This window comes from Leptonychotes weddellii, chromosome 8 (assembly GCF_054177405.1).
Source record: "Leptonychotes weddellii isolate Sample4059 chromosome 8, ASM5417740v2, whole genome shotgun sequence".
NCBI lineage: Eukaryota > Metazoa > Chordata > Mammalia > Carnivora > Phocidae > Leptonychotes > Leptonychotes weddellii.
Genome location: NC_138376.1, coordinates 54,222,176 through 54,233,445, shown reverse-complemented (window position 1 = coordinate 54,233,445; position 11,270 = coordinate 54,222,176). Strand labels below are relative to the sequence as shown.

The window sequence follows — 11,270 nt, the reverse complement described above, 5'->3', positions numbered from 1 at the left end:
TCTATACCTTAAATTCTAACCTAAATTCTAATCTAAAATGAATTCAAGGATTAGTTTTTTCTTGGCCTTCATAAAAGAAAAACCAAAAAAATCCCTAGTATTTTTGGTCAGCATTGTCAGCAGGCAAAAAATCAAATGCTTATGCGAAATAAAGGCATATTAAGTGTACTGATGAAAGTGTTTCTTCATCCATATATATTATGAAAGTAATCACCTACCTTTACACTTTCACAGTAATTACAATAATGGAAAGATTAGTAAAAAAACAAATGAGGGTGGTATTAAAAAGAAAACAAATGAGGAAATTTAATGTTATTTCCCCAATTATATACTACTCTTTTTTATATTATTAATGACATGTAGGATATATAAGCCCAGGAGATAATAGTCTATAGATCACTCTGCATTTAAATAACAATCATTGTTTCTCAGTTTTATCTTGGGCAAAAAGGTACTCAGTCATCAAAGGTTTATCTCTAAGGGCAGGTGATCATTCAAATGTGAGGCCACCACTACGAAACACAATCTCCCCTCGAGGGAGAGGTCCCCCTTAAGTTTGTATAGAAATCTCTGTGGGGTGCCTGGGTGGCTCAGTCAGTTAAGTGGTTAAGCCTTCAGCTCAGGGCATGATCCCAAGGTCTTGGGTTTGAGCCCCGCATCGGGCTCCCTGCTCAGCTGGAGCCTGCTTCTCCCTCTCCCTCTGCAGCTCCCCCTGCTTGTACTCTCTTGCTCATTCTCTCTCTGGCAAATAAATCTTTTTTAAAAAATCTGTTACCAAAAAAAAAAATCTCTATCTGTAACTTAGGAAACCCAATAATCAGTTACAATTACACCGAGTTGCTATACTAAGTGATGACATGTCTTTCACCTGAGGATCTCAAGATACCTTCAGGTAATGCTCTAAAATCCTCTGGGGAAATAAAAAAAAGGTGGAGTCCAATCCACTGATTTCTATTTTACAAACTAGCAGTTAGGCATACACCTACCTTGTCATAATAGTCTGCCTGTCTGGGCGCACATCTAATAAAATCTTCATTATCTGGGGTTCAAATCCCATATCTAGCATCTTGTCGGCTTCATCTAAAACCTGCATCAGAAATGACAGTGGCTACATTAGATATGGGAAGTACGCTCTTTATGAACCTAATACTATGGTAAGGTAACTTTTTTCTCATTTCCCCTATTTAAGCCACTATTTTCGTTTCTTCAGGACAAAGTGATCTAGAGTTGTAACAGACTGACTTGATTTTTTAAGTTGGCTAACAGTTTCTAGATTGATCTAATGAAAAACTAAGTGTCTAAAATATCCACGTGGAGGGGTGCCTGGGTGGCTCAGTTGTGTGAGCATCTGACTCTTGATTTTGGCTCAGCTCATGATCTTGGAGCTGTGGGACTGAGCCCCACGATAGGCTCTAGGCTCAGTGTGGGAGTCTTCTTGAGATCATCTCTCTCGGCCCCTCCCCTCCCCCTGCTTGCATGTGCTCTCTAAAGTAAATAAATCTTTAATAAAAGTTAAAAAAAAAAAAACAAAAACAAACCACATGGATTTTAATCTTTTATACTTCTCTATATTCTCCAACATTTATAAAAAACATTAAAATAGAATTCTTAAAATCCTTATTTTAACATACTAGAGGGAATGCAAAATATCCCTAGGATTTGAAAACATTATAAAATGGACAACCATTCTAAAGGACTATTTTAATAAGAATTCAGTTCTGGAGTGCCCAGCTGGGCTCAGTCAGAGCATGTGACACTTGATCTCAGGGTTGTAAGTTTGAAAACCCACGTTGGGTGCAGAGATTACTTAAAAATAAAAAAGAACTTAGTAAGAGTTCAGTTCTTCCTCCTAGTATCCCAAACCCTTACTCCATGATTACCAAGTAGGTTACATTTCTGAGGTTAACAAAGTTATTCATTTGTAGATCATTCAGTCTTCCAGGAGTTGCAATAATAATATCTACTCCTTTCTTCAGATCTTGTATTTGTCCATTTCTATCTCCACCGCCATATATACACACACTTAAAAAAAGAAAGAGGTTCATGTTCAGGCAAGGAAATGTCCCATCACAACGCAAAATCCCAACCAACCAAAGTATTTTGGGTATAAAATAATAAGAGTAAAAAGTATGTAAGTCAGAAAGTATCAGATACCTTCTGGGTAGTATTTGCTCCATTCTAAGAACTATCCACCCCTGTCAACCCACAGTGATGTGTCCTATAAAGAGCCATATTTGCATCACTGTTACTTGACCTCACTGCCCTGGCTACCATTGATTTGGACTGGAGTAATGCCTGACCCACGCTAAGCCATTCAGATTCCCTACGTATGTGAAAAATAATGGGGAGAATGTATAAAACTGACTTATTAAATAGCTGCTGCAAGAATGGACAAAAAAATGACTTACCTTTTGAGGACTTTATATGAATACTTGGAACATTCAGCTTCCACTTGAAGTGCTAACTCGCGTGTAGGTGTGAGGACTAACATGCCGGGTCCACTCCTTTTTCCTCTAATTCTTTAGAGAGAAAATATTAAAGTACCTGACTCAGATACATAGCATATTCATTCAGTGCTTTCAAAATTTGTAGGAATGAATGTGAAAAGTCACATGCATTCACCACAAAACACAGAAAAATACTGAAGAGCGTTGCACACAAAAAAATCCCAAGGGCCGATACCAGCCTTTTCATTTAACACGGCCAACATTCTCTCACACAATTGTAATGGACGTGATAATTCAAACATTTCCAGTATTCACTATTAAGGCTATCTATTGTGGGGTGCCTGGGGGGCTGTCGGCTTAGCCTTCGGCTCAGGTCATGGTCCCAGGGTCCTGGGATCGAGCCCCATATCGGGCTCCCTGCTCCGCGGGAAGCCTGCTTCTCCCTCTGCCACTCCCCCTGCTTGTGTTCTCTCTCACTGTGTCTCTCTCTGTCAAATAAATAAAATCTTTAAAAAAGACTACCTATTGCTTCCTAAAAATGCTTTGACAATTTATACTCTCACCAGCATGGTACAAGTGCATTTCCCTGAGGCTTGGCATTATTTTTTGACCAATGCAACAGACCAAAAAAAAAAGAAATTTGCATTTTTGGTATCCATATCTATTAACCCCCTATAAAGAGAACCCAGCTGTAGAAATTCTTACACAGGCTGTGAATCCAAGTGTATAAATCCGGGCATTAAGTAGGACAGTGTTTTCCCGGTTCCAGTTTGGGCTACTCCTATAAGATCTACACCTTGTAAAACTATCGGCCATGACTGCGACTAAAAAAAGAAAAGATTAACATTAAAATTAAAAGCTGCATCTTTTAGTCAAACGCCCCCTCCTCTCCTAAGCCCAAACTTCTTTCAACAAACACATTTTGAGTGCTAGGCACTGGTGGAACGGGGGCGGGGGGGGCCTCTAGGGGAGTGCTCACAAGGGAGAGTTCCTCCCTGGTGATTTAACTTCTAATAATCAGATCTTGTGGCGCCTGCATGGCTCAGTGAAGGGTCTGACTTGGGCTCGGGTCATGATCCTGGGGTCCTGGGATGCAGCCCCCATGGTGGGCTTCCCACTTCTCCCTCTGCCCTCCCCACCCCCAAACCCCCACACTTGTACTCTCTCAATAAAATCTTTTAAAAAAATCAGATACTGTTTGGGGAGAAAAACTGTCAGTAAAATATTGGAATTAAAGAAAAAAAAAAGCAAGAAAGCAAACAAGCATACCTGGATCGGTGTTGGCTTTTGAAAGCCTGCCTTTTTAATGTTTTCCATAACCTCAGGATAACACTGAAAAGCATCCTCAAATTTACAAGTAGGATTGGGTATACGACGCTTCTCCCCTTCTTTCAAGTCATCACACATTATATTATAATTTTCTTTCCTTTAAGGAAAAATAGAACAAATCTTAGGGGCTTTGGTCACTTTATTCCCTAAGCCAGAAATTTTTGCCAGCATTAATTCATCATATCAAGAAATCCAACTACAACTGTAACTGTAAATCTACAGTAAAATGTAGTAACAAAGAAATAGAAGTGAGCCCATCTTTTTTTTTTTTATCAGAATAGTTATCAGAAAGGGAAAAAGTTACATTGTATGAATGGGCCAATGAAATTTCATGGAAATGTGAAGAATGGAGCCTGAAAATCACACTTCATGATTCAAATCAGACTTGGCTGACACAAAGCTCTACAATGTTCCACACATATTTTCTTAACTTATCCTCAACAATCCTGCCAAATGGGAATTATTCTCATATGACAGGTGATCATTAGTTGCTTATCCAAAGTCTGAGCCCTACCCCAACCCTAGCATAACTGTTCTTTCTGCTATACCATACTTTTTTTTTTTTTACCATACTTAGTTTTATAATTGACTTCAATAGAAAAAAAAATGTTGCTGTTAGGACCTTTAATTCCAGATAGTAAGCACTGAAGAATAAAAAATGCATCAAATCAACTTATGATTTTCAACAGTTGTAGAATTCTAAAAGTGCTGTCCAATACAGTAGGCACTAACCACATGAGTCTTAAAATTTTATTTTATTTTTTTAAATTTTAAATGGGAAACTTAGTTCCTCAATTATACTAGCCGTATTTTGAGTATTCAATAGCTATATATAGATAGTGACTACTCTATTAGACACAAATATTGCCCTTTTTCCATCTTTGCAGAAAGGCCTATTGGATAGCAATGCTCTAAAATATCATGTAGGATGCAACCAAGTTCATGTGAATACCAGAGGTGTAGTCTTCAAATGCAATCACTTTGAATGTTTCCCTAATGAGTAACAACTATACAAATACTTAAAGCAATAAAACTACCCACCTCCAAATGTCTACTTGCACTTGTGACATTGAACTTGTTGCTTCTGACTCCACGTAAAGGTTTTTCTTAATTGGTGGTAAATCTGGGACAAAGATGAAAATTAAAACTTTGATAAATTATCAGAATTTACATTTCATTGAAACTTATTCAAAGTAACAGAAATCAAACTAAAGTATTTATTAAATTCACCTTACAGTTTTAGATAGTTGTTCTTTGCCAGTCAGGCTTATGCTAGTCTCTAAGAGATCTCCTGTTTTGGTTTGCCTTTTGAGTACATTTTTTACCCAAGAAAGAGACCCTTAATAATTTAAGTTTTTTTTTAAAGATTTTATTTATTTATTCATGAGAGACAGAGAGAGAGAGAGAGAGAAGCAGAGGGAGAAGCAGGCTCCCAAGGAGCAGGGAGCCCGATGCGGGGCTCGACCCCAGGACCCTGGGATCATGACCTGAGCCGAAGGCAGACGCTTAACCATCTGAGCCACCCAGGTGCCCAATAATTTAAGTTTAATATAAAAGAAAAGTATGCTTTACAATCATCCCAACTGATGAATCTCTCAAACACGGTAGACTGATTTTTTCTTTTCTTTGAAGGTCCATCCCATTTCTGTTTAGGAATAGAATATTTCTTATTCCACTTCCTGAGACTACTTTGTTTTCTTACATGCCTAGCATACTTCCTCCAAACTTAAATCCTTTTTCTGGCCCCCCATTCCAAATCTCCCCACTACATGTATTGTCAAGGTGGCTGGTAACAACATGCAGATAGAATGACCACTGAATTAATCATTGTTAATATCTGTCACTGTTTTAATAAATGTATTGCTGCCTCACTTTGATAGCCAGAATTAGCACCTGAATTTACCCTGAAAATTAGTGAATGTGACATGAAACATTACACTCCGCAATAATTCCAGGTGAGACTCTCATTTAAAATTAAAGCAAATGAAAAAACCCCGCTCTTCTCAACTACATATTTCTTTCTTATTAAATGGTTTTCCCTTTTTATTTTGCCCCTATCAGCCAGGACACTCCAGGATCAATTTTTGCTCAACCATAGCCAATAATGTTAAACCACTTATGGTTGGCATGTTTATTGTCTTCGTTTTCCCCTTATGCTCGATTTTCTTTCAATTTTATTAAACTCCTGCTGTGAGTTACCTCAAATAAGACAAAATATAAGTATAATATTTTAATTTCCCACTTATACCATAGATTACAGCAGACAACATAGAAACAAATCTTGCCCTAGAGACTAATTGCAGCACATATTTTACTATCATTTTTCTAATCGATTTCATTACTAGAAATAAGACAACATTTTAAAGAATAAAAAACTCAAGAGGTTAAAAGACACCTCAAGAGGTACATCAATACCACATGTAAATGTTAGAATATAGCACTAACCTTCCCACTTTTTTTTCCCCCATTTCAAAGCATCTTCTCGAATTTGATCCCAATCAATCAATGGCTGATTCTCTGTAACATTATTATCTGTCTTTACATCTCTTCCAACAGAAGGTTGGAATGCAATAATATCTGTTAAAATATTTTTTCAGAATTAGTTTCAAAACAAATCCTAATTGTACAAATTTCCCCCAAACCACTTTATTCTTTTGTGTTTAAGAGACAATAATGCTTAAAATAGAAAATGTGGGTTTTAGTACTACAATGCTATGACAATACTAGTCACGGTTTGTCAGTTACCAGATTTAGGAGACGGAAAATACATTTATTGAAGAGAAGGAAAATAATGAGCCTAGTGTTTGCTAATAAATCACATGTTAACCTTTACAATAATCCTGTGAGGCATATGTCACCCCAGGTTAACAGATGAAGAGTCTTAAAGGCTTCCTAGAGTTCCTTTCCCAAGAAACACTAAGAGATAATGCTGCCATCTGAACCCACATGCTGTTTTTACTTCCACATTGCTTCTGGAAATGTCTCAATAATGGCTTTTTCTCTAGTCCAAGCAGGTCTGAGTTTTGGGTTTGTTGTTTTAATTAAAACTGAGATTTTTTTAAAGGGTAGGTTTATTTATTTTATTTTTTAAAGATTTTATTTATCTGACAGAGAGAGACACAGCGAGAGAGGAAACACAAGCAGGGGGAGTGGGAGAGAGGGAAGCAGGCTCTCCGCGGAGCAGGAAGCCCGACACGGGGCTCAATCCCAGGACCCTGGGATCATGACCTGAGCCAAAGGCAGATGCTTAACAACTGAGCCACGCAGGTGCCCCTAAATCTGAGATTTTTAAAAAGTAAATTATGCCCAGCCTGGGGCTTGAACTCATGACCTGGGGAAGATCAAGAATCTCATGCTCTGACTGAGCAAGCCAGGTACCCCAGAGATTATTTAAATACCAAATAATTAGACAGTTTTCAAAGTCAGTCACATTCCAGGGGAGAAGACCATAAAATCAGAAGGCCAGGACTAATCCTTCTATCATTAATAGTGAGTGTATTAAAAGTTTTTTTTTTTTTCACCTATCTGTGGCTAAAAGTGAAACTGCTAGGCTTAATCACAGAAATTAAGCATTTTTAATTTGAGGAAACAGTATTTTGGGATTTCAAAGAAAAAAAATCCCTAACAGACAAGACTTAATGATAGCAATCTGAAGCTCTGTTGTCAGGAAAAGCATCAACTATAATGCCTTATAACACTGAATGCAATTTTTCAAATTGCTGTAGTAAGCAAAAATTACTTACCAGTTCTGAGTTTTGAATTGTAATTTTCTTGTTTTTTAACAAGATTATCTATCACTGTTTTGGCCTTCGCCTGCATCACCTTGTTGCCAAAGATTCTGACCTCCGCTTCTTCTGAGTGACCTTTTATTATCTAGATGCAGGGGAAAAATAGGTGAGACTGAAGTCCCCTTACCATGCCCCCCCTCCAAAAATCACTCAACTTCAAACACTATAAAAATTTAAAGTAAATATAGTATTGCTATCAATCAGTGTCTTAAGTTCTAATTTTTGAGGGCATTCTACATTCAACAAATTTATCCTGAGATTCACCCCCTGGTTGGATGAAAAGGAGCAGGACAATCTACATTTAAAAACTACCATGACAGGGGCGCCTGGGTGGCTCCGTCAGTTAAACGTCCCAACTCTCAGTTTCAGCTCAGGTCATGATGTCACCGTTGTGGGACTGAGCCCCACGCCAGGCTCTGTGCTCAGTGTGGAGTCGGCTTCAGACTCTCCCTCACCCTTTCCCTCACTTTCTCAAAATCTTAAAAAAATTAAAAAAATAAAAATAAAAACTACCGCGACCACTAGGGAATAAATTCAGCAACTAGTTTTAGAAGATCAAGGCATTAATCTGACCTCTTAACTGTAAAACAGTACTTTGGCAAATCTTACACAACTGTAGGGCTTAATCTATGTGCTATATAAATAACGGCTGATTGCGCTGTCAGGTTACTTACATGAACTTTTAACTTGAGGGGATGCTCTACTTCCACCATGTATATGGTAATGGAAGCAACTTACAAGGCTGAGACGACATTTGGAGGACAGAATCTACAAGTCACATCTTTCAATGTACATAATCTCAGATACCCACATTGATTCAATAAAAACTAGAAACTGCTACACCAAGTGCTGTCTTGGGCTGGTGATTCAAAGCTTGCCATTTGCACTGTTTACAGACAACTCTGTAGAAGTTCTTAAATGAGGCTGGAACAGATGCTGAGAATATGGAAAAGAGAAACCTACATAGAATGGGGATGCAGGAGGTCTTAGACCTCCCTTATGAACAAGAGTTCTATCAGCTAAAATAAGAGGGAGTGTGGCAGGAGTCCAGCTGCTGACATTAAAGAGGAGTTCGGGGAGGGAGTGAAGGAAAAGGAGCCAGATCAAGTGGACCATGCTAAGAAGTCTGAACTTCTTAAGAGCCTGAGATATTATGAAAGATTTTTATGCAGGAAAAGAAAACAAATTATGAACAAAATTTGTGTTTTAGAACTATTGCCCTGGTCATAATACAGAATGGTTAGAGGGGGTAAGACTGGAAGCAGAGTGGACAGTTAGGGGAGAACACTCCCAAATGATGTGATTCTCCTTAAGAAATACAGGAAATAGAAAGGACTCAGTGACGGACTGGTTGCAGGAGAAGAAGTAATCTGAGACTTCTGGCTTGGGTACTGGGTGAATGATGTTGCTGCTGAGACTTGGGAACACAGGAGCAGGTTAAGGTTTGAGGGATGAGAGTCGGGAAGCGCATGATGAATATTCCCCCAAAGATCTCATTTGTCAGTGGAGATTATCTCTATAAAGATTTTTACCTCCAGGAGTCACAAAACCTAGACCTGGAATGGACCACAGCATGTAACCATTCCTGGAAAATAGCAGTCTGAAGAGCTTTGGTGACTTCTCTAAATTACCACAGTATGTTAACAGCTAAACAGAAATTAGAGTTAGAAATGAACTATGCTCTTTGAGGATTTAAGATCGCAGACCACTTACCTGTATTTTCGTGTTTGTTGTAATTTGGATGTCTTTTATTTTTGACCCTCCACGACCTATTTTTAAAAATAAAAAATTTTTAAAAGTTGTAATCAAAATCACAACTGGGTATTGCTTCATACTTAGTAGAATGGCTATCGGAAAATACAAAGAGGGGCGGGGCACCTGGGTGGCTCAGTCAGTTAAGTGCCTGCCTTCAGGCTTAGGTCATGATCTCAGGGTCCTGGGATCGAGCCCCCCTTTGTCTGGCTCCCTACTCAGTGGGGAGTCTGCTTCTCCCTCTGCCCCTCCCCCCCATACACACTCTCTCACTCTGCTCTCACTCTCAAATAGATGAATAATCTTAAAAAAATATATGAAATAAGTGTTGGTGAGAATGTGAAGAAAAGGGAAGCCTTGTACACTCTTGGTGGGTATGTAAATTGGTGCAGGCACGGAGGTTCCCCAAAACACTAAAAATACAACTACCATATGATTTAGCAATTCCGCTTATGGATATATATCCAAAGGAAACAAAACCACTATCTCAAAGAGCCATCTATACTCCCACGTTCATTACAGCATTATTCACAATAGTCATGAGGTGGAACCAACCTAAATGTCTACCAACAGATGACTGGACCAAGACACATGGTATAAATATGCTAGAGAAGATTTCAGCCTTAAAAAGGAAATTCTATCATTTGCAACATGAACGAACCTTGAGGACGTTAGGCTAAATGAAATAAGCCACTCACAAAAAGCAAATAGGGCATGACCTTCTTTGAGGGTCTAATGTAATCAAACATAGAAACAAAGTAGAATGCTATTTGCCAGGCATGGGGAAAGGGGGAAATGGGGAGTTGTTTAACGGGTAGTTTCAGTCATGCAAAATGAAAACATTCTAGAGATCTGTCACACAACATTGTTCTTATAGTTAACAGTACTGTACTCACACTGCACACCTAAAATTAATAATGCTTAAATTTTTATTTTTTTTACCACACTAAAGAAGAAAAGTGGTTCCAGACCAACATTAAGTGGGTGCTCTCTAGCACAGGGCCTGCACTGTCACAGGTGCTGAATTAAGTGTTGAGAGTGTGGTTTTTAGAGCAAACCTAGTGGCTTTCACTTATGCAGCATCACTCTTCAGATCTTTGAGCCTGAGCCTTCTTGAGGGAACAGTGAATCTCTAGCTGGTCTAGCAATTAGTCTGCTAATGTTCTATTTAATAGCTGCCTAAAAAAACGTGGTCATCGTTTTTCAAAATAGGTTTAAAAAAGGGGTAAACAAAATTTTAGCTCCCATCCCTAATAGGTAAAATGTTGGAATTTATCCTCAGTTTAAATGGCCACAAATGGGGCAAATCTCTATTCCTATGGTTTCTAAATGTTTTTCAAAAATGAATTTGTAAGACTCAAGATGTACTAAGAAAAAGATCCTGTTTTTCAGCAGATAAAATTATATTCAATAAAAGAAACTAAGTGCAAGATATGGTCAATGCTCTGAACAACCCTATAATATCCTACACCTTCTTTAATGGCTCTAAATGGTGCTCAAAGACACAGATTGTACTCAGCACTGCTTTGTTGTTCATTTGGGGTAAGCTGTGAAAAGATCTGACCTTTCATCACAAAGATTTCCTAAATCGAAGTTTGTTCTCCCAAAATATCGTCTCCACGAAATAGCAAAAGGTGTGTTAAGTGACTAATTATGGCATCAGGAGGTGTTACGAATATCACAGGTAAAGTCCTGAATCTCATTAGGTGGCAGCGGATTGGAGGCGAGGAGAGTGGGGCGGGGATGCCCTTGCCCAGGCCCCGCCCCTGGCCCCACCCATTCTCCGCCCCGACCCTGACCAGCACACCCATCCTCTTTCACTCACCGATCACAGCGCCGACCCACACGTTATTCAATCCAAAGCAAAGCGGCGGTTCTCGGAGGCCAGCGGCCACAGGTTGCTGGAGGCCGGAGGGGTTCCTCCAGCCGCCACCTCTGCTGCCCCTACCGGCCT

General features: G+C 38.9%; 1 protein-coding gene across 1 annotated transcript in view; it reads right to left on the bottom strand.

The window, feature by feature from the left end:
• The window catches only part of DDX43 (DEAD-box helicase 43), an 18,670-nt gene that overhangs the window by 6,673 nt on the left and 727 nt on the right, over positions 1-11,270 (bottom strand). Inside the window, exons 2-11 of the mRNA XM_081828539.1 lie at positions 11,142-11,264; positions 9,278-9,333; positions 7,520-7,649; positions 6,222-6,353; positions 4,818-4,899; positions 3,717-3,873; positions 3,153-3,271; positions 2,409-2,519; positions 1,881-2,022; positions 987-1,087 (exon numbers count right to left, since the gene is read on the bottom strand). Coding sequence (XP_081684665.1) covers positions 987-1,087; positions 1,881-2,022; positions 2,409-2,519; positions 3,153-3,271; positions 3,717-3,873; positions 4,818-4,899; positions 6,222-6,353; positions 7,520-7,649; positions 9,278-9,333; positions 11,142-11,264 — 1,153 coding nt within the window. The remainder of the gene's footprint in view (positions 1-986; positions 1,088-1,880; positions 2,023-2,408; positions 2,520-3,152; positions 3,272-3,716; positions 3,874-4,817; positions 4,900-6,221; positions 6,354-7,519; positions 7,650-9,277; positions 9,334-11,141; positions 11,265-11,270) is intronic.